We start from the raw sequence: 23,223 nt of genomic DNA, 5'->3' as shown, positions 1-23,223 counted from the left end.
TATACACTTCTGCCACATCTCCTCTTACTTGACGTTTTCTAAGCTAAGACGTCTCGCACAGGAGTTGCCCCATCCCTTCGGCTGCTCGGGTCGCCCTTTTGTGAACCTTTCGCAGCTCTGCAGTCTCCCTCTGCGAATGAGGCAAACCAGGAGGAGGGCACAGGGAGATGGGGTGGGAGGAAGGGGGAAGAGAATGCCCTTTCAAACTTCGGCCCCCAAAGATGCTCTCCATTTAGCACATGAGCGAGATGGAGGAAATGCTTCTTGGGATGGGGGCTGTGGGGGCACGGCTGCGGCTTCAAAGTTACACGGGGGCACAGATGGGGGAAAGGCGGGAGACACATACACACAGAGGCATGTTTTGTTCAGCGGCAACTCAGCCTACGGTCTACAGCCAACTATTGCAGCTCTCCCTGCTAAATAATTGTGGAAACTGCCCCAACGCTCAGATTCATCCCCCTGGGGGCTTTTCAGACTTATGGGGGGGGGGGAGAAAGGAAAAAGATAAAAGAAGGGAGCTTGCTCAGGTCTCCTTTCAGAAAAGCAAACAAACAGCAAAACCACCTGAGCTCAAAACTCAACGACCCCTTTCTTTAAAACGTTATTTATAGCGCTGCTCGGCGGGCCGTCCTTAGTCTAGCATTGCTGAATGAAAACAACCAGCGAGGAACAAGATCCTTGGAATGTCTCGGCAAGATTCCTTTCAAAGCAGCTGCAGGAAAAAATAGGAATTCCTCCCCCCCCCCCCCGCCGCCTGCCTCAGTCCCTTACTAACGTAGCTGATCTACTTTCAGTAGTCAGGAAGATCTCAGGCTTAAGTTGGCGAGTAATGGAAGCGGAAAACATGGCCTTTCCCCCTTCCTCTTTGCCCTCTCAGCTAGAATTTTTATTTTATCCCGAGACCTGTGGGTATAGGACTGTAGACAAGCAAGCCAGTTTTTAATGATTTTAGCGTCTGCTGCATTCCACGACTAACAGTGCAATTGGTTTGTGGCAGGGGTTGGGAACTTCGGGGGGCGAAACCCAGCCAGGTGGGAGGGGTACAAATAAATAATAATAATAATAATAATAATAATAATAATGAGAATACTGTGAATATTCTTCAGCCACAAACCAACAGATTTATTATTATTATTATTATTATTATTATTATTATTATTATTAATACCCCGCCCATCTGGCTGGGTTCCCCCAGCCACTCTGGGCGGCTTCCAACAAAACACTAAAATACAATAACCTATTAAACATTAAAAGCTTCCCTAAACACGACTGCCTTCAGATGTCCTCTAAAAGTCTGGTAGTTGTTGTTCTCTTTGACATGTGGTGGGAGGGCGTTCCACAGGGTGGGTGCCACTACCGAGAAGGCCCTCTGCCTGGTTCCCTGTAACTTGGCTTCTCGCAGCGAGGGAAGCACCAGAAGGCCCTCGGCGCTGGACCTCAGTGTCCGGGCAGAACGATGAGGGTGGAGACGCTCCTTCAGGTATACTGGACCGAGGCCATTTAGGGCTTTAAAGGTCAGCACCAACACTTTGAACTGTGCTTGGAAACGTACTGGGAGCCAGTGTAGGTCTTTCAATACCGGTGTTATATGGTTTCGGCGGCCGCTCCCAGTCACCAGTCTAGCTGCCGCAGTCTGGATTAGTTGTAGTTTCCGGGTCACCTTCAAAGGTAGCCCCACATAGAGCGCATTGCAGTAGTCTAAGCGAGAGATAACCAGAGCATGTACCACTCTGGCAAGACAGTCCGCGGGCAGGTAGGGTCTCAGCCTGCGTACCAGATGGAGCTGGTACACAGCTGCCCTGAACACAGAATTGACCTGTGCCTCCTGGACAGCTGTGAGTCCAGAATGACTCCCAGGCTGCGCACTTGGTCCTTCAGGGGCACAGTTACCCCATACAGGACCAGGGAGTCCTCCACACCTGCTCGCCTCCTGTCCCCCCAAAACAGTACTTCTGTCTTGTCAGAATTCAACCTCAATCTGTTAGCCGCCATCCATCCTCCAACCACCTCCAGACACTCACACAGGACCTTCACTGGTTCCAATTTGAAAGAGAGGTAGAGCTGGGTGTCATCCGCATATTGGTGGACACCCAGCCCAAACCCCCTGATGATTTCTCTCAGCGGCTGCATGTAGATGTTGAAAATCATGGGGGAGAGATACACTACAGACCATGTGGCTGAAGCTCGTCAATCGGCGGTGGTCCACGGGCTACAGCTTGGGAACTCCAGAGCTGTTTATTAACCCTAGAATTGTGCTATTCTGATTTTGCAGTTGAGCATCTATAGCTCATAGCAGGGGTAGCCAGCATGGAGGGCCCCAGGTGTTCTCCAGTGGGGTCAAAGGTCAGGGGGTGATGGGAGATGTAGTCTAACAGCATCCAGAGCGCTCCACCTTGGTTGGCTACTCTTGGTCCATCCTAACAAACCAAACTGACTTGTAATAATTCTCCCTGAACCAAGAAGCAGGAACAGCCAAGAGGGAGACAACAGAGATGAAATTTAGCAAGACAACACATTTATCTTACAAGAGTACCTAGAATCATACGAACTTCAGATATTTGAAGATGGCTATGGAACAACTGATTGGTTCAAAATTGGGAAAGGAGTACGACAAGGCTGTATATTGTCTCCATGATTATTTAACTAATATGCAGAATTCACCATGCAAAAGGCTGGGCTGGATGAATCCCAAGCTGGAATTAAGATCGCTGGAAGAAATATCAACAACCTCAGATATGCAGATGACACAACCTTGATGGCAGAAAGTGAGGAGGAATTAAAGAACCTTTTAATGAGGGTGAAAGAGGAGAGCGCAAAATATGGTCTGAAGCTCAACATCAAAAAAACGAAGATCATGGCCACTGGGCCGATCACCTCCTGGCAAATAGAAGGGGAAGAAATGGAGGCAGTGAGAGATTTTACTTTCTTGGGCTCCATGATCACTGCAGATGGTGACAGTAGTCACAAAATTAAAAGACGCCTGCTTCTTGGGAGAAAAGCAATGACAAACCTTGCCAACAAAGGTCCGTATAGTTAAAGCTATGGTTTTCCCAGTAGTGATGTATGGAAGTGAGAGCTGGACCATAAAGAAGGCTGATCGCCAAAGAATTGATGCTTTTGAATTATGGTGCTGGAGGAGACTCTTGAGAGTCCCACGGACTGCAAGAAGATCAAACCTATCCATTCTGAAGGAAATCAGCCCTGAGTGCTCACTACAAGGACAGATTGTAAAGCTGAGGCTCCAATATTTTGGCCACCTCATGAGAAGAGAAGACTCCCTGGAAAAGACCCTGATGTTGGGAAAGATGGAGGGCACAAGGAGAAGGGGACGACAGAAGACGAGATGGTTGGACAGTGTTCTCAAAGCTACCAGCATGAGTTTGACCAAACTGCGGGAGGCAGTGGAAGACAGGAGTGCCTGGCGTGCTCTGGTCCAGGGGGTCATGAAGAGTCGGACATGACTAAACAACAACAACATCTTAAGAGGTGTCTGAATGCATAGTAAACAGGCAAGCTGAAAGGTTTACAAAATATATAATGGGATGGGATGCTTAATAAGACTTCTTAGAAAGACTTGCATTGCAATAATCTCTCCAATATTCATTTTCGTTTTCTCCTTGGTTGACTTGCCCAACACAATTCATTATGGTAACTTCAGGGGGTAGCAAAATGGTTTTAGCAGAAACCGAACTGTAGCTGAATGGAAACAGTGTGTATTGCAACGAAAGCAGGACAGGACAGAAATTGCAGTCTCATTGTATCCCAAGCTCTGGCCCTTCCCCAAAGGGGTTCTGCCTCTCTCTGTGTGCCTCCCCACCCCCCCCCCAAAAAAAAACTTAATCCCTTAAACTGCAGCTTGACATGGCTCAGTCCGGAATTCTACCGTCTTCCTGTGTGTCATGTGTGGATGGGATCTCAGGACATTTCTGACACAGATAAGGGGTTGGAAACAAGAGAAGCACTTACCTCCAAGTGCATGTTCTGTCATACTGAGGCACAACGACTCCAGCCTATTATTGATGTCAGGTTCTGTCACTGGTACCTGGAACTCTGCAGAAAAAACAGAAAGTGTGTTTCCATGTGAATAGGAAATATCTGCAGCGTAGCTGGAGGCACTTCCTGCACGTGGAAGAAAATCCAGGCTGCAAATCTGGTTAAGACAAAAGTTTTTCCTTCTGGAGAATTATTATTATTATTTTTATTATTATTCTCCATTCAGGGCCGAGTGGGGAACTTGCCCACCTCTTTTTGTCTGGGTGATTGCAGTCAAATACAACTAGTTAGTGCATGAAGGGGTAAAGGACCACGGAGTTGTATTGCTAGATAGTCTCAGCCAGGCTACGCCATAGTCTACTCTGCAAAGGAAGTGAAGCCTTTCTACTTCCTCTCTCTCTGCAACCAAGGAGGATGTGTGTAAGCTTGCTCCTGAGCTCCCGAGCTTACAGCACATATTTGGAACTACATTCTGTATTGCACGCAGTAATGCACGACTGAGACCTTGAATCTGTAAGTAAAGCATTTTAAACTTACTTAACAGTGTGTGGTCTGCTCATTTCAAGAGCGGTAGAAAGAGATCACCTGCTGTGTGCAGCTGAATGGGATATAAAGGTATAAGAACCTATATTCTTAATGCTTTACTGTTGCTTAACTTTTGCGAGTTTAATCTCTGGTACTGGGGCTCTCTTCCTACAGGAGCATGACGTTTTGAAACCAGGCACGCAGCCGTTTTCTTTCACTGCTCACCCACACACCTGGGTCCACAGGGATCCATATATTTAATCCCCCACATTTCCCTCCTAACCTGACCGTTTAAAAGCACCACCTAAAAATAGTCTTAAAAGACTTTGGAGTGCGGTGGCACTGGTGAAGGGAGATTGCAAGCTTGCCAAATGTCCACTGTATCACTTAGGCGGGCAAAGAGATTGTTGGGATGCTTCCAAGGAAACGGGGGTCATTTGGCAGGCCCCAGCTGGCTCCAGCCCACCGGCCGGTAGCCGGGCAATCTCCGGGCCTTGGCTCAGCATGAAACAGTGACCCGCAGCTTCAGAAGCTGGAGCACAGCTCTAATCAGCAGAGTAAATAACATGCAACAGAAGTGGCAGGAGACGGCTGTGAGCGCATATTTACAGGCAGTTTATTCAGCATACATGAGGACAAAGGAAAAACATGTCTTCTCCCTTTCGTGTCCAAGAGCAAACGGCAAAAGCAAAAGCTATGCACACAAACAGAAGTTCCCAGCAAGCTGTGCTGGAGTGTAAACAGACATGTGTCCTACAACTATCCACACATCTGTTTTAAGGTGGAACGGAATATTCTAACAGAGATAAGAAAAGGGTGAGGACTGGCAAAGGAGCAAGACGTCTTTGGCCTACCTGGCTGCTGAAACATAAGCATGGTTTGCGGAGAGGTGTGCACCGGCAGCGAGCGCGTCCTCTGCACAGAGCTGTGAGTCCGGCTGGGCATGCTGTTGCTCCCTCCGGGGTTTGCAAACCAAAGGTTCTGTAAGGGAGAAGAACATGCACTGTCAAGCTGCAAAATGCAGAGGGCAACAGGGGATGAAGGTACAAGATGCCCCACCCCACACTGGCTGTGTACACTCTAGGACCTATAGGGACGCAGGTGGCGCTGTGGTCTAAACCACTGAGCCTCTTGGGCTTGCCGATCGGAAGGTTGGCGGTTCGAATCCCCACGACGGAGTGATCTCCCGTTGCTCTGTCCCAACTCCTACCAACCTAGCAGTTCGAAAGCACGCCAGTGCAAGTAGATAAATAGGTACAGCTCTGGCGGGAAGGTAAATGGCGTTTCCATGCGCTCTGGCTTCCGTCACAGTGTCCCGTTGCGCCAGAGGCAATTTAGTCCTGCTGGCCACATGACCCAGAAAGCTGTCTGTGGACAAACGCAGACTCCCTCATGCTGAAAGCAAGATGAGCGCCGCAACCCCAGAGTCGCCTTTGACTGTACTTAACCGTCCAGGGGTCCTTTACCTTTTACCTTAACCATGGGTAGGCAAACTAAGGCCCGGGGGATGGATCTGGTCCAATCGCCTTCTAAATCCGGCCCACGGATGGTCCGGGAATCAGCATGTTTTTACATGAGTAGAATGTGTCCTTTTATTTAAAATGCATCTCTGGGTTAATTGTGGGGCACAGGAATGCGTTCATTTCCCTCCCCGCCCAAAAATATAGTCGAGCTCCCCACAAGGTCTAAAGGACAGTGGACCGGCCCCCTGCTGAAAAAGTTTGCTGATCCCTGCTTTACACTCCAGGACCTATCGTTCTGCAAAAGCAGAAAGGCACAAGGGAAATGTTCGGCACGGCACAGCACACTGGGCAATGCTGGGAAGATTTTGAATGTGTTGCATACATTAGGTAAAGGTAAAGGGACCCCTGGCCATTAGGTCCAGTTGTGGCCAACTCTGGGGTTGCGGCGCTCATCTCGCTTTACTGGCTGAGGGAGCCAGCGTACAGCTTCCGGGTCATGTGGCCAGCATGACTAAGCCGCTTCTGGCGAACCAGAGCAGCGCACGGAAACGCCGTTTACCTTCCCGTCGGAGTGGTACCTATTTATCTACTTGCACTTTGACGTGCTTTCGAACTGCTAGGTTGGCAGGAGCAGGGACCGAGCAACGGGAGCTCACCCCGTCGCGGGGATTCGAACCGCCAACCTTCTGATCGGCAAGCCCTAGGGTCTGTGGTTTAACCCAAGCAGCAAATCCAACTCCCGAGCCCTCGAGTTTTGTTAAATGGCCAGTCTCCCTCCAAGGCTGGCCTCATCGTGCAGAGCTTCCCATCAGATTCTTTTTGTATCTGACTCACATAGTCTTGATCAACTGGTGTAGGAGCAGATTAAGAACGTAAGAATAGCCGGCTGGATCAGGCCCATGGCCCATCTAGTCCAGCACCCTGTTCTCACAGAGGCCAGCCATATGGGAAACTAGCACGCAGGATCCGAGCACAAGAGCCCTTTCCCCGGTCCTGCGGTTTCCAGCAACTGGTATTCCAGAAACATTTGTCCAATTCTCTTTCAAAGCCGCCCATCCCTGCCTCATGTGGCAGTGAGTTCCGTGGTTTAACTACGCACCGCGTGAAGAAAATACCTTTCCCCTCCCCTCTATGCTGACTCTCCCAGCATTCAGCATCACTGGCTCTGCAGGAGTTCTGGGGTTACAAGAGAGGAAGAAGAACTTTTCTCTCGCCATGCTCAATTGCATAAATTTCTATCATGTTGCCCCCCCCTCTCCCCTCTTCTCTAACCTAAACGGCTCCAGACCCTGCTCAAAATTCCCCCTCACATCGCTGCTTACATCTTGTGCTAGGTTTTATTTTGACTTTCTAAATGCCACACTTGTTTTTATTTTAAGAAGAAGGCGTATACATGCGCCTGAATATGCAACTCCACCCCCCCCCCAGTCCTTTCCTCAAAGCATTCCCTCCCTCCCCCCCGCCTGATCTCCTCTTCCTCCCCTTTACAGGACCTCTTTTTGCAGCAAGGAAGAGAGTGAAAACAGGAAATGCCTACAGATCATTCTCGCTCCCTTTCTTTTAAATCAAAGCCCAAGAAGGACCTGGTTTCAGTCCAACGAAGGAAACTGGTGACAAAGCAACCTTTGGCAATTGAACAACTTGACTTCTACTCCTGGTTTGGGGAGTGGGCTATTGGGATTGGAGAAGATATCTTTCCGGGATAGGAATGCCACAACTGGCTTTTTGTGTGTTTGTGGGGAAGGGGAGACACCCTCCCCACCTCACCTCACCCCACCCCTCCAATTCCAGTTTAAATACTTGTTCGCAATAGCCCCCTTTCTTCCCATGGGCTTGTTAAAATTTTGTTTGTACGGATCACCTTGTTGGTTCAGTTCATGGGTAGGCGAACTAAGGCCCGGGGGCCGGATCTGGCCCAATCGCCTTCTAAATCCGGCCCGCAGACGGTCCGGGAATCAGTGTGTTTTTCCAGGAGTAGAATGTGTCCTTTTATTTAAAATGCATCTCTGGGTTATTTGTGGGGCATAGGAATTTGTTCATTCCCCCACCCACCCCAAATATAGTCCGGCCCCCCACAAGGTCTGAGGGACAGTGGACCGGCCCCCTGTTGAAAAAGTTTGTTGACCTGGTTCAGATCAAGACCCATCTGGTTTTTCGGCAACAGCCATCTGGCTTCTCCTGCAAATATCAAATTTCTCTTGCTCTGCAGTAATTCAGACCAGGGCTTTTAGTGTGGCGGCTTCTGCCCTGTGGAATAGCATCCCTGTCGAGATGCGACAGGTGCCTGCTACCTGCACTTTCCAGAAACAGCTGAAGACGGTTTCATTCCTAGAGGTTTCTCTCAGCTGGCAAAAGGGGGTCTTTACCAAAGAGCGTCCACTCGTTAGGGTATCGGTCTTCTTTAAATGTATTTGTCGTTTCCGGGTTCTTAACTGCTTTTAATTATCTTTGGTATAAATCGCCTTGCGACGTTGGTTTAGGAGGCAACTCATCCATCAAAGACGATCATGATAATAATAATAAACAATTTAAATGGTTCCTTCTTTATTTATTTATAACAGCTATCTCAGATAGTGTTTCAGTATTGTAGCTTGGGCTCGTCCACCCGGGAGAAGGAAAACTCTGATCCTAAATCTTTGGCGCCTTGCAGGAGATCTTCGGGAGAAGAAAGGGATGAGGAGTAAACCCAAATCTGGAGTGGGGTCTCTGGGGTGATTGGATGATGCCAGATGGGCGGGGTATGTATAAATAAATAAATAAATAAATAATTGTACGCCTCCTTCCAACAACTCCTGTAGCCATGCTGAAGGAATGGGTTTCCCAAATCTGAAAACCTGACTGTGTAGTCAGTCTGGAACAGGCCCCAAAATCCGCATTTTTCCTTCTCCAAGGGAGCATTTCTAAAATGCTTTAACTTGAGCTCTTGAGCCAAAACCTAGCTATATAAACAAGTGCTCAAAGCACTCTCCTTTATCAGTCTGTGACGGCAATGGATGGCCTTGGCTGTTCCAGTAGAGCAGGGATGGCATGTCTGGGTCTTATCTTACATCCTGACCATACTCTGACAAACAGACCTAGTCCGGGAACAGCGCCAGGAGAGTTGGTTACCTTCTTACCCCAAGATAAGAGTGCCGGAACAAGAATACCCTTATATGGTCAAGAGTACAGGAAGAGGAAACCCTTTTATGGTTAAGAGTACCGGAGCAGGAACATCTGTGATGTCAACCTGCGTGTATAAGCTGACGTGGCTGGATTCCTGGGGAAGGGGAGTGGTCCATTCTGCTTACCAATGGACCACTCTCGACGCCAATAACCCACCCTGGGACCTCAATCATAACCATAACAGCAGAAATTGAGGGTTATTCCCTGCTGTTTGCTTGCAGAGCTCATGAGATAGACTGCCCTTGGGCGTGGAGGCTCCACTGAGCTAACAAGCCACGGACAGGTTTCTGGTCCTCGTCCTGTTTGCACCTTTCTCTTCCAAAGACATCTAAACTGGTGGCCGTCCTTGGCATCTGGGCGATGCTGTTAGTTATCTAGATGGGACCTTCGCCTGATCCAACAGGGGTCCCCTTATGTTCTGAAGGAGCTGGCTGCCATGGGGCAGGTACCCACCTGTCTCCCTTGCTTCAGGATGGTAGGGTTGGCGGCCGTGCTGCGCTGGCTGGCTCCCAGAAGGCCGCTGGAGCCCAGGAGGCCCAGCCGCGTGGTAGGCAGGTTCCGGGAGGGGATCTGGAACTGGCGCGGGTTCCGGCGGCCCATTCCTGCACCTACAGATCCAGCTGTTGGCAGGGAGTTCGACTGGCCGAAACCTCGGCTGGAAAAGAACAAACACACCGGCTTACCTCTGCTACCCCAGGGGCGTTATTTGGAACCAAACATTCAGCCGCCCGGTGCCGCTGCTTAAAACGAAGGATCATGCAGGCGTCCCTTAATTCAAAATATAAATCGCGGTGGTTTTTGGTTTAACGGCTTTACATTTGCACTTTCTGCTCCTCATCAGACAGTGGTGTTTCCACCTGCCTTGCGCCACCTTGCCTTCCCCAGACTATGATTTGTATGTTTTGTGGTATTTATGGTTTTCCCAGTAGTGATGTATGGAAGTGAGAGCTGGACCATAAAGAAGGCTGATCGCCGAAGAATGGATGCTTTTGAATTCTGGTGCTGGAGGAGACTCTTGAGAGTCCCATGGACTGCAAGAAGATCAAACCTCTCCATTCTGAAGGAAATCAGCCCTGAGTGCTCACTGGAAGGACAGATCCTGAAGCTGAGGCTCCAAGACTTTGGCCACCTCAGGAGAAGAGAAGACTCCCTGGAAAAGACCCTGATGTTGGGAAAGATGGAGGGCACAAGGAGAAGGGGACGACAGAGGACGAGATGGTTGGACAGTGTTCTCGAAGCTACCAGCATGAGTTTGACCAAACTGCGGGAGGCAGTGGAAGACAGGAGTGCCTGGTGTGGTCTGGTCCAGGGGGTCACGAAGAGTCGGACACGACTAAACAACAACAAGGCATTGTGATTTGCTGTTACTTTTATTGATTATAGGTTGGTAATTCTTTATTGTGGTCAGTGATGGAGGAAGCCTCTCAGGCACCTGGGACGGTGTGCCCAGGGGCAGGGCAAATCGCCCATGTCGCAGGGCATGGCCTGTCCCTATTAGCGCTGCGCCCCCAGTCCCTATGGGTGCACAGCACCCCATGCCACACGGGGAGCACGGCGCCCATAGGGTTAGGGCGCACTGTGGAACCTCAGCCACCCTGCAGCTGGGGGGGAGGCAGTGGGAGGACAGCAAGGAGCCTGCAGGGGCCGAGATGCATGGTTCGTGTGCGCTGCAGGCCCCGTGGCGAGTGCCGCCCGCCATTTTGTCACCCCCTGTCAGGATGGCACCTGGGGCAGACCGCACCCCTGCACCCCCCTTCCTACGCCCCTGATTGTGGTTGATCTGTTTAATTATTATTTGCTGATGTTTAATTTTACGGTTTACTATTAGATTCTGATGAATTGTTGAATGTTTGATATAAGTTGTGCATTTTAAAGTTACAGTGGTACCTCTGGTTGCGAACGGGATCCGTTCCGGAGGCCCGTTATCAACATGAAAAGAGCGCAACCCACAGCGGCACATCAGCACACACGCGGGTTGCACTTTGCCACTTCTGCGCATGTGCATGACGTCCTTTTGCGCGTCTGCAATGTGCGAGCAGCGAAACCTGGAAGTAACCCTTTCCGGTACTTCCGGGTTGCCGCGGGACGTAACCTGAAAGAACGTAACATGAAGTGCATGTAAACAGAGGTACCACTGTATTGTGACTTTTATATTGGATCAGATTGTTACTATTAATGTTTGATTATGTTTTTATGTCTTGGAAACCGCCCAGAGTGGCTTTGGCAACCCAGCTAGCTGGGCGGGGTATAAATGAATTATTATTATTATTATTATTATTATTATTAAGCGATGAAATCATTGCAAATTAATAATCTATTTACGCATTGGCAAGCGTTTGCATCGATATCAACTGGTCCTGTTAGCTAGGGATGATGGGAGTTGTAGTCCCAAAACAGCTGGAGGGCCAAGCTTGGCCATCACTGAACTATGGGGAAGGGGCACAGCTCAGAGGCAGGGCATCTGCTTGGCATGCAGAATGTCCTAGGTTCTTCTTCTTCTTCTTTGGCGATCCCTCATAGCCGAGTAAGATTGTCTTCCTTAAACACGGTTTTAATAATAATAATAATAATAATAATAATAATAATAATTTATTTATTTATACCCCACCCATCTGGGTGGGTTTCCCCAGCCACTCTGGGCGGCTTCCAACAAAGTATTAAAATACAGTGGTCTGTTAAACATTAAAAGCTTCCCTAAACAGGGCTGCCTTCAGATGTCTTCTAAAAGTCTGGTAGTTCTTCTCTTTGACATCTGGTGGGAGGGAGTTCCACAGGGCGGGTGCTACTACCGAGAAGGCCCTCTGCCTGGTTCCCTGTAACTTGGCTTCTTGCAGTGAGGGAACCGCCAGAAGGGCCTTGGCACTGGACCTCTGTGTCCGGGCAGAACAATGGGGATGGAGACACTCCTTTTGCCCTGCCCACCACTTGCATGTGACAGGGTGTCCATGAGGGAAGCTGAAGATTTCGCACCTTCTCTAAGCAGCTTGGACTTAGAAAGTGCTGGTTTCCATACTAGGCCTCCCAAGGACTGGTGGCGATCAGCCAGCCCAAATTAGCATCTAAGCACCACCAGGTAAGGTCACAGAAAGCAGAAACGGACTACCAGGGAAAAGACAGAAAAAGCAACCGGTGAACAACTGCCACCTATCATAAGATCACTCTTGAGAAATCATAAGCTCACTTTTGGGAAATCTCTGCACTTTTGGACTTATGGAAGGAGAGCAGAGTGGAGTGGATAAAAATCAATGTGGGTTTTTTTGTTTTGTTTTTTTTAATGGAGTTAAATCGGGTTTTTAAAATGCTTTTGGGGGAAAAGTTTTTAACTTTTAAAAAGGTTTTAACAGGTTCAATCCCCAGGGGGCTGGGAATGTCAAACGTTTTGGCTCCTGAACGCCGCAAACCCGGAAGTGAGTAGTGTTCCGGTTTGTGAACGTTCTTTGGAACCCGACCTCCTGCAGCCAATCGGAAGTCGCGGCTTAGTTTCCGAACGTTTTGGAAGTCGAACTTATTTGTTTGCATGGGTTTTGGTCTCAACTGCTCAACCTGCTCTGGTCCTTAGCTGCCTTCATTTACCCACAGTTTGCCTGATATGTTTAATTGCTGCTGTACTCCCTGCCTCCTCCAAGGTGACGCCGCTCATTGGCTCCCCCTGAACCTAGTGGCCCCCTAAAGACTTCTGGGTCAAGCTGGCCTGGACTTTTTGCAGGGCGACACTCAAGCCTTGACCTCCGGCCTCCCACCCACACGCAGCAGTATCGAAACATCAGCATGGCTCCCTGTGCCATAGAAGGGACACTGCCACGCGCCCCAGCCACTCTCCCAGGCCCCGTATTCGGAAGAGAAAAGGCCCCAAACCTACGTTCTCTGCTGCCGGTACCCCGAAAGATCGAGGATGGATTTCCGAGGGAAAGCCCTGAAGAGTTTTTGCACCTGCTGTTTCCATGACAACAACCTTTTCTTCTGCGTCTCTGTGAACGCCTGCCCAAAGAAAAGAGGGGTGGGGAGAGGAGAGGAGGCAAGATCAGAAATATAATAATAATAATAATCATAGGATGCGCCCGAATTGTTAATAAAAAACGTCTTAGCAAATACAGTGGTACCTCTGGATGAGAACGGGATCCGTTCCGGGGCCCTGTTTGCATCCTGAGTAGAACGTAAGACGCAACTGCGTGTCTGCGGCTCACATTTCGCTGCTTCTGCGCATTATGTCATTTTGAGCGTCTGTGCATGTGCGAGCGGCGAAACCCAGAAGTAATGTGCTCCATTACTTCCGGGTCGCCGTGGAGCGTAACCTGAAAACGCTCAACCTGAAGCATATTTAACCTGAGGTATGACTGTATTGAGGGACACGGGTGGTGCTGTGGGTTAAACCACAGAGCCTAGGGCGGGCCAATCAGAAGGTTGCTGGTTCGAATCCCTGCGACGGGGTGAGCTCCCATTGCTCGGTCCCTGCTCCTGCCAACCTAGCAGTTTGAAAGCACGTAAAAATGCAAGTAGATAAATAGGTACCGCTCTGGCGGGAAGGTAAACGGTGTTTCCATGCGCTGCTCTGGTTCGCCAGAAGCGGCTTAGTCATGCTGGCCACATGACCCGGAAGCTGACCGCCGGCTTCCTCGGCCAATAAAGTGAGATGAGCGCCGCAACCCCACAGTCGGCCACGACTGGACCTAATGGTCAGGGGTCCCTTTACCTTTACCTTATGACTGTACTGAATTCTAAAATGGGAGAACCTTTCCCTGGGGCCTCTTGGGGAAGGGCCAGTAATAAAAATATATAGTAATGAAGGGGGATCTTTACGATTTTAATGCCTAATAGGCTTGACACAACCTTTGGAGAAAGAGGGTTTGAGCCCTGGGCACTTTGCTGCGTGTGAGTTGTCTGGAGGGGACAACACAGAGCTAGGTTTTGAACAATATCCACTCTGAGCATCTCCACCTCCATCGTTCTGCCCGGACACTGAGGTCCAGCGCCAAGGGCCTTCTGGCAGTCCCCTCCATGCGAGAAGCCAAGTTACAGGGAACCTGGCAGAGAGCCTTCTCGGTAGTGGCACCCACCCTGTGGAACGCCCTCCCATCAGATGTCAAAGAGAACAACAACTACCAGACTTTTAGAAGACATCTGAAGGCAGCCCTGTTTAGGGAAGCTTTTAATGTTTAATAGACTATTGTCTTTTAATATTCTGTTGGAAGTCGCCCAGAGTGGCTGGGGAAACCAAGCCAGATGGGCTGGGTATAAATATTAAATTATTATTATTATTTGGATACTGTGGCCCTGATGACACTCTCTTGGGGGGTGTTGGGTGGAAGCAGCCTTCCCGGAGATTCTGAACCAATGCCTGCTCCTTCACCATGCAACTGGCTAGGCAGCAGCAGTCTTCCCTGCTCCTCTTGCGGAGCAGAGTGTAAATTGCATGGCGAGTGTTAAAACTCGTCAACGTCCAAGGGTCTTCCAATGAACATGTGTGGGATTGACATGGGAGGACAGTGCCCAGTTCGGTGCAGAAGTCCGACGAGGGGCTTCAACCACGTCCATTTGAACGTGGGGAGAATAATCTCCACAATCAGGAACCGTGTGAAATCTGTATTTGTTTATTTTGAGTATTTGTACCTGCCCCCGTTCGGTCGGAAAGGCTTACACGAAATCAAAAAAGAAGGCATTCCCTACACACGGGCTTACATTCTAATGAAGAAACGAACAAATGAATAAAAATACAACACTAAGGGCCAAGGACAGAAGAGATAAATAAAACACAGACACCATTTTCTAGGTCCTGATTCCTACACAGTGGTGCCTTGGTTCTCAAACACCTTGGCTCTCAAACACTGAAAACCCAGAAGTGTTCTGGTTTTCGAATGTTTTTCGGAAGCTGAACATCCGATGCGGCTGTTGGCTATTGTTTCCGGAGCACCTGCACCAATCAGAAACTGCACCTTGGTTTTCGAACATTTCGGAAGTCAAACGGACTTCCGGAACGGATTAAATTTGGCGCTTTGGTTTTTGCTATTTATTTTGCGTTTTTGCTTTTGAGGCTTTTTCAGTTAATTTGTTTTTGTGACTATGTGGAACCCAGTTCAGCTACTGACTGACTGATTGTACGACTGCAGAAATGGATAAAAGCCCCGCATACAAACAATGATTATCTTCAGTGTTAGGTAAGAAAATGGTTTCATTTTAATTTTTATCATCTACAATACTATCTTATTTATTTTATAGTACGGTACATTGATTATCGCTTTCATTTTACGGATCAATTGTCTCGTCAGATAGCAAAATTCGTGTTAAGATTGCTGTTTTGGGGGTTGTTTTTAAAAGTCCGGAACGGATGAATCCGTTTTGCATTCCTCTCTATGGGAAAACGCGCCTTGGTTTTGGAACGGACTTCTGGAACGGATTAAGTTTGAGAAACAAGGTACCACTGTACTGGACAGCCACTCAAAGGAGTAAACTTCTAGGGGCCGACGTCCCTTCAGTCTTCCCCCCTCTAAAATATTTGAGGGACAGGGTGCTCCTCAAAGTTGATGGACACTGTCATTCAAATGGTGGGCGTGCATCAAGCCATGTGATTGATTACAGTGGTACCTCTGGATGCGAACGGGATCTGTTCCGGAGCCCTGTTTGCATCCTGAAGCGAACGTAAGATGCGTCTGCACCTGTGCGGGTTGTGTTTTGCTGCTTCCGCGCATGACATCATTTTGAGCGTCTGCGCATGTGCGAGTGGCGAAACCCGGAAGTAACGCGCTTCATTACTTCCGGGTCGCCATGGAGCGCAACCTGAAAATATTCATCCCGAAGCTACTTCAACCCAAGGTATGACTGTATACGCCCCCCCCCTATTTTATTCTAGTTGGCACCCATGTGACTGACTTCTGCTCATAGCTGTCAACTTACAGATTTGAAAATAAGGGACCAGCAGCCTCGAAAATAAGGGGTCAGCAGCCAAATAAGGGATCAACAATTACTTTGATAAAATACATATTTTGTTGCTTGCAAATGGCTTTAGATACCTGTTAGGTCCATAAATTACCATATAGCATATATTCAACACAAAAAAACAGCAACAATTTGTTGTTGACAAAGGACAGCTGGACATAGAAAGGGCCCCATTACCTTCAGTAGCTTATTTAAGGGACATCATCAATAAGGGACAGCAGCGGGACATGGCGCTGGGATAAGGGACTGTCCCGCCAAATAAGGGACGCTTGACAGCTATGCTTCTGCTCCTGCCATGAACAGCATGAGGGCCCTGGAAGATTCCCCGTAGGACAGCGGAATCCCCTCAGGAAGAAAACGATTCCCCACCTCTGCAATACCAGGCGTTCTGGCCTACAACTCCCAGGAGCCCCAGGGAGGTGTAGTCCAAGATGCCTGAGCTGGTATTCAGCTGAACACCAGTTTCCCCCGCGTCCCTAGAAAAGAACGAAAGCTAAGCAGAGACCCACTCACCTCGTGAATTAGGCATTTGTCGATCAGCTGGAGATAGGAGCTGATATTCTCCTCATCCGGCCTGGAGACAAGGAGCTGGGTGCATACTGCAAAGCAATAAATATATGTATATATATTATTATTAATAATAATAATAATAATACATTTTTATTTATACCCTGCCCTTCCCAGTTCTGGAAACTGGGCTCAGGGGGCTAACAACAAATTTAAAACACTTAATTGATGCAACAACAAAAAACAGCATAAAATACAGTATAAAATGTGAATAACAATAAATTCAGAACTAAAAAATCAATTTAGGGGGGAAATCCATCCAATAAACATTAGATGATCACCAGGGCTAGCTGGCTAAATTAGTCCTGTTTGGGCCAGTGAGGAGACCAGGGGAGAATTAGCTGTGGGATCCCAGAGCGGGTAATCTTCATAAAACGGGGAGGGGAAGGGAAGGAAGGGGAATAAAAGATCAGGCTAAGTTCAAATTGAAAGCCAGGTGGAATAGCTCTGTCTTACAGGCCCTGCGGAAGGAAGTTAAATCCTGCAGGGCCCTGGTCTCCTGGGACAGAGCATTCTGCCAGGTCGGAGCCATCACTGAGAAGGCCCTGGCCCTGGTGGAAGGGAGAGAGAGAAGCAGAAAGAAGTCTATCCTTCGCTTGGGGAAGTTTGCACCTGCTTTAGACTTGTTTTCACGTTAAGGAAGGATTCGAACCAGCCTTGTTGCAGTGACCTGTGTGGAAGAGCGAAGAGCCCTCCACGAAGAATGTTCACACACACAAGCCGGATTCCATTAATGCCTTTCTCCCTTTAGCTCCTTATTTTGCTCCTTGTTACTATGGCGTCAATCTGCAATTACTCCATTTAAGTCTATTTATAAAAAGGGAGAAGCAGCTGGGGTCCTCTGCCGGAATGGACAGGTCTCAGATGCAGAGCCTTCGAGGAGGAAAAGCTCTCACTAGCCACAAGGGGGCACAAACAGACATTCGGCAATGCAGGTGGAAGTTTCTGAGTTGCTTTCGCAGCTCTGCGCTCCTAGGTCCCCTCTAGACAGTTTGTGTTTACTGAGCAATTGCCCCAATTTGCTTGCACAAAGCTTGCGCAGGGGTTAGACGCTGGCTGTGTCCAGATGTCAGGGGTTGTTGTTAATTCTGCCGGTTATAATATTAGTGCTTCCGTTCTGATTTCTAACGCTTCTTTCAAACTGAAGCACCTGGTGCGTGGCTTTGGGGCCGATATACAGCCGTGCCACGCTAAATTTCAAACGGCAGAAAAGAACCGGATACCTCCCCAAATCTTGTCACCTGAAAGGGCAACGCAAAACTCTCATTTCTGAGTTAATGAGGCTGCACAAATAGGATGCTTTCTGGAAACAATTAGCACAGAATTGAGCGCTAAACTTTCACACAGGATGGGTAAAGGCAGGTAGAGGGATGTTCAATTTGTCATTTCCCTGCTTTTCAATATATAACATTAAATTGCTGTTATTATTTTATTAAATTAATATTTAATTAAAAAACATGGTCAGAGAGAATTGAGGAGGAAGAGAAACAGCAAAGCACAGATCGAAAAAGACACATAGACACGGGCACATGGAATATGCCTGAACGTTATACACAAGACCTTTTTCTTGAAAGTAGAGACAAAAGATGTACTCCCCCCCACGTTTATCTGTTCGTTTCATAAAGACAAGAAAATCTCTAATAAAAACTAATTTTTTAAAAGGGTCCCACATTTCAGATTGCAGTGGAAGGTGCTTTCTGCACGTGAAAAGCCCTGGAGCCTAATTCTATTTTATTCTCGCCACCCATTTGTCCCCCGGACAAACGCTAATGCAAGCATAGGCAAACTCTGGCCCGCCAGATGTTTGGGACTACAGTTCCCATCATCCCTAGCTAACAGGATCAGTGGTCAGGGATGATGGGAACTGTAGTCCCAAACATCTGGAGGGCCGAAGTTTGCCTGTGCCTGAGCTAATGGATCGCTCTTTGTCCAGATTAGACTGACTGACACACAGTGATAACGACGACAAAAACAACACTGAGGCACTTTTACAACACCATACGAGGCTGGAGAGCGATGAGAAAGGAATACTAACTGTTTTGTCTGCTATGGATTGTTTTCTTGTATAGATTGTTTTCTATACAAGTGCAATCAATGAATGTAAAGGTAAAGGGACCCCTGATAATTAGGTCCAGTCGTGACCGACTCTGGGGTTGCAGCGCTCATCTCACTTTATTGGCCGAGGGAGTCGGCGTTTGTCTGCAGACAGCTTCTGGGTCATGTGGCCAGCATGACTAAGCCACTTCTGGCAAACCAGAGCAGCGCATGGAAATGCTGTTTACCATCCCACCAGAGCTATACCTATTTATCTACTTGCACTTTGACATGCTTTCGAACTGCTAGGTTGGCAGGAGCAGGGACTGAGCAATGGGAGCTCACCCCGTCGTGGGGATTTGAACCGCTGACCTTCTGATCAGCAAGTCCTAGGCTCTGTGGTTTAACCCACAGCGGCATCTGCGTCCCTCCAATCAATGAATGAGAGCCACGTAAAATTGCACAATGGACAAACCACATCCGTCCCACTGCTTCCGTGCAGTCACAGGGTCCCCAGCATCCCAGCCCTTACCTGGGAGCCAGGTGAGCTTCTGCCCCACCCCACCAGGGCCACCACCTGCTCCCGTCTCTCCCTTGGGAGCAAGACCTTCCCCAATCACGGCTCCTTACCTTTGCCCATCACCTTAGTAAACTGCCCTGGGATGTCCCCTTCGGGCAAAGGAGCCCCTCCAGATTCCCCCTCGCAGCCTGGCAGGTGGTGGTGGGGTATCCCCCCCGCGGCGGAGTCCTTGCAGTCGGGCCCCTGGCCGTCGGAGCCAATCAGGGAAGCCGTGCGATGGGGCTCTGGATCCCGGCTGCGGTCGTCCGCCGTCAGGTTCCGAGAAGAGTAAGCTTTGATGGGGGTGAGGATCATTTGGTGAAGCTCCTGCAGGGGCACCCGCAGGTTGCCCCCTTCAAGGATGTCCTGCGGAAAACAACATCCTCTGGCCATTAATGCTTTGGCTTCTTAGCCTCACCTAAGCACCTGTGCTTAACCTACTGCTTTGGTTTAGCCAGACAGAATCGCAGAATTGGAAGGGACCACAAAATAAAAAATGCAGGAATCTCAACTAAAGCATCCCTGAGAGATGGCCATCTAACCGCTGCTTAAAAACCTGCAAGGAAAGAGAGTTCACCACTTCCCGTGGGAGTCTGTTCCACGGTCAAATGGCTCTTAACTTCAGAAAGTTATTCCTAAGGCTCAGTCTCAATCTCCTTTCTTGCAACTTGAAGCCATGAGTTCGAGTCCTACCCCCCCACCCCCCCAGAGCAGCAGAAAAGAAGCTTTCTCCATCTTCCATGTGACAGCCCTTGAGATATCTGAAGATGGCTATTCTATCTCCTCTCAGTCTCCTCTTTTCCATGCTAAACATACCCAGCTCCTTCAACCATTCCTCATAAGGCTCAGTTTCCAGACCCCTGATCAATTTGGTCGCCCTTCTCTGCACACCTTCCAGCTTGTCAAACTCTGTCCTAAATTGTGGTGCCCAGAACTGGACACAGTATTCCAGGTGTGGTCTGACCAAGGCAGAATAGAGTGGCACTATGACTTCCTATGATGGGAACGAAATTTTAAAAATTCCTTCCAGTAGCACCTTAGAGACCAACTAAGTTAGTTATTGGTATGAGCTTTCGTGTGCATGCACACTTCTTCAGATACACTGAAACAGAAGTCACCGGACCCTTATATATAGTGAGAGGGTGGGGAGAGGTATTACTCAGAAGGGTGGTGGGAATGGATGATTGGCTGATAGGTGTGGTAAACCTGTTGAGGACTGCTAATGACTGCAATTGGTCTTACAGGGAAAAGCAAGAATCCAATGTCTCTATTCAGACCAGGTCTCTCCATGGTTTTAAGTTTGGTAAAGGTAAAGGTAAAGGGACCCCTGACCGTGAGCAAGGGCGGCGAAGAAAACGGAAGAACGCTCATCTCAATACGCCAAGGCCAGAACTCTCTGCAGTCAGCAGGCTTCAAAGGCTGTAGTATTTTGTAGCTGCTGATTCTTATCTGGTTTCTGGATGAAAAAGAAATCGGCTTTCCCCGCAGCAAATGCACACATTCTGCGAACTAATTTCATGCCAGATTTCTCTCCCAACAACCTTGGTGTGTGCCCTAAAAGGTTTTCTAAAACTGGCTTTCTCTTTGTTCTCAAACACCGAAAACTCAGAAGTAAGTGTTCCTGTTTTTGAGTGAATTTTCGGAAGCCGAACGCCCAATGCGGCTGTCGGCTATTGTTTCCAGGGTGCCTGCACCAATCAGAAGCTGCGCCTTGGTTTTGGAACATTTAGGAAGTCAAACGGACTTCCGGAACGGATTAAGTTTGACGCTTTTGTTTTTGCTATTTATTTTGCATTTTTGTTTTTGAGGCTTTTTCGGTTAATTTGGTTTTTTGACTGTGTGGAACCCAGTTCAGCTACTGATAGATAGATTGTGTGACTGTGGAAATGGATAAAAGCCCCCCATCCAAACAATGACTATCATCAGTGCAGGTAAGAAAAAAACTTAATTTTAATTTTTATCATCTATAATACTGTCTTATTTATTTTATAGTACAGTACATTGATTATAGGGACGCGGGTGGCGCTGTGGGTTAAACCACAGAGCCTAGGACTTGCCGATCAGAAGGTCGGCGGTTCGAATCCCCGTGACAGGGTGAGCTCCCGTTGCTCGGTCCCTGCTCCTGCCAACCTAGCAGTTCGAAAGCACGTTAAAGTGCAAGTAGATAAATAGGTACCGCTCAGGCAGGGAGGTAAACGACACTTCCGTGTGCTGCTCTGGTTCGCCAGAAGCGGCTTAGTCATGCTGGCCACATGACCAGGAAGCTGTATGCTGGCTCCCTCGGCCAGTAAAGCGAGATGAGCGCCGCAACCCCAGAGTCGACCACAACTGGACCTAATAGTCAGGGGACTCTTTACCTTCACCTTTACATTGATTATTGCTTTCATTTTATGGACCAATGGTCTCGTTAGATAGTAAAATTCATGTCAAATTGCTGTTTTAGGGGTAATTTTTAAAAGTCTGGAAAGGATTAATCCATTTTGCATTACTTTCTATGGGAAAGCGCACCTTGGTTTTGGAACGCTTTGGTTTTGGAACGGACTTCCGGAACGAATTAAGTTTGAGAACCAAGGTACAACTGTAAAAGCAACTTGTTAGCGGGCTATTCCCATCCTACTCTGAAAGTCTGCTTGCTCATGCCGCTTCCAGACGACCCTGTTTCTTGCTTTTTTTTGCGGGTAGTGGTTAGTTAGATGATACTGCATCAAGGGAGTGTTAACTTAAACTTTCCAGTTGATTTTCCTGTTGCTTTCCTTATCACCAAAAAGTCCTAAATTTCCCAGGTGGCATATGATTGAATCCCACTCAAAAGAGCAACAACGCCCTTACAATTGCAGGATCGACCCAATGCTTGTTTACCTATGACTCTCATTATGTTCCTTGGAGCTTGCCCACTAGTAAATACATTTCAGGATTGCAGCCTCAGTGGAAAAACGCCAACAACTAAGCTTTGATTCATCGCCTTCTGTTTTACAGAGAACGTAGCAGCGAGACTGTGGTTGCGTTTGCGTATTCATGACAGCCAAATCAATATATCAATATTTCATACGCAACAGGGGCAGGGAAGCAGCGGGGGGAAGAGACCATGAAACTGCTCAGAAATCACACATGAATCATACAGGCTTTTCCTCCCTCTTCTTGGCCTTTAAAAGCCTGTTTTAACTGGGAGCCATAAAGAAGGCTGATCGCCGAAGAATTGATGCTTTTGAATTCTGGTGCTGGAGGAGACTCTGGAGAGTCCCATGGACTGCAAGAAGATCAAACCTCTCCATTCTGAAGGAAATCAGCCCTGAGTGCTCCCTGGAAGGACAGATCGTGAAGCTGAGGCTCCAAGACTTTGGCCACCTCATGAGAAGAGAAGACTCCCTGGAAAAGACCCTGATGTTGGGAAAGATGGAGGGCACAAGGAGAAGGGGACGACAGAGGACGAGATGGTGGGACAGTGTTCTCGAAGCTACCAGCATGAGTCTGACCAAACTGCGGGAGGCAGTGGAAGACAGGAGTGCCTGGCGTGCTCTGGTCCAGGGGTTCATGAAGAGTCAGACATGACTAAACAACAACAACATCTTAAGAGGTGTCTGAATGCATAGTAAACAGGCAAGCTGAAAGGTTTACAAAATATATAATGGGATGGGATGCTTAATAAGACTTCTTAGAAAGACTTGCATTGCAATAATCTCTCCAATATTCATTTTCGTTTTCTCCTTCTTCCTTTACTCATGAGAACCATTCTCCCTTCTAGTCCTTGTTTACAGACACTGTTCTGTAGAGCATCCTTTTCTAGCCTGGTGCCCTCCACAACTTTTGGACTACAAGTCCCATCATGTGGCCTGAGGCTGCTGGGAGTCCAAAATTGGCAGAGTCCCAAAATTGGCAAAGCCCACAGCATCAGACCTCTTCCTCTTTGCTTCCTTGCCCAACCCCTCCGTTCTCAACTCTTCATTTTCTACTTGACTTCTGGCCCATCTCTCCGTATGTCCCCTTCTTCCC

At 48.3% G+C, this 23,223-nt stretch overlaps 1 protein-coding gene across 2 annotated transcripts in view; it reads right to left on the bottom strand.

Moving 5' to 3' along the window:
- Positions 1-23,223, bottom strand: part of SAMD4A (sterile alpha motif domain containing 4A) — a 131,643-nt gene that overhangs the window by 9,010 nt on the left and 99,410 nt on the right. For both annotated transcript variants that reach the window (XM_080973853.1, XM_080973852.1), the window contains 6 exons: positions 19,305-19,599; positions 16,587-16,672; positions 13,003-13,121; positions 9,597-9,798; positions 5,373-5,499; positions 3,967-4,050 (listed from right to left, as the gene is read on the bottom strand). In XM_080973853.1, coding sequence (XP_080829979.1) covers positions 3,967-4,050; positions 5,373-5,499; positions 9,597-9,798; positions 13,003-13,121; positions 16,587-16,672; positions 19,305-19,599 — 913 coding nt within the window. The remainder of the gene's footprint in view (positions 1-3,966; positions 4,051-5,372; positions 5,500-9,596; positions 9,799-13,002; positions 13,122-16,586; positions 16,673-19,304; positions 19,600-23,223) is intronic.

Source organism: Podarcis pityusensis (genome assembly GCF_964106645.2).
Source record: "Podarcis pityusensis genome assembly, chromosome: 1".
NCBI lineage: Eukaryota > Metazoa > Chordata > Lepidosauria > Squamata > Lacertidae > Podarcis > Podarcis pityusensis.
This window is presented reverse-complemented; position numbering and strand designations above follow the sequence as displayed.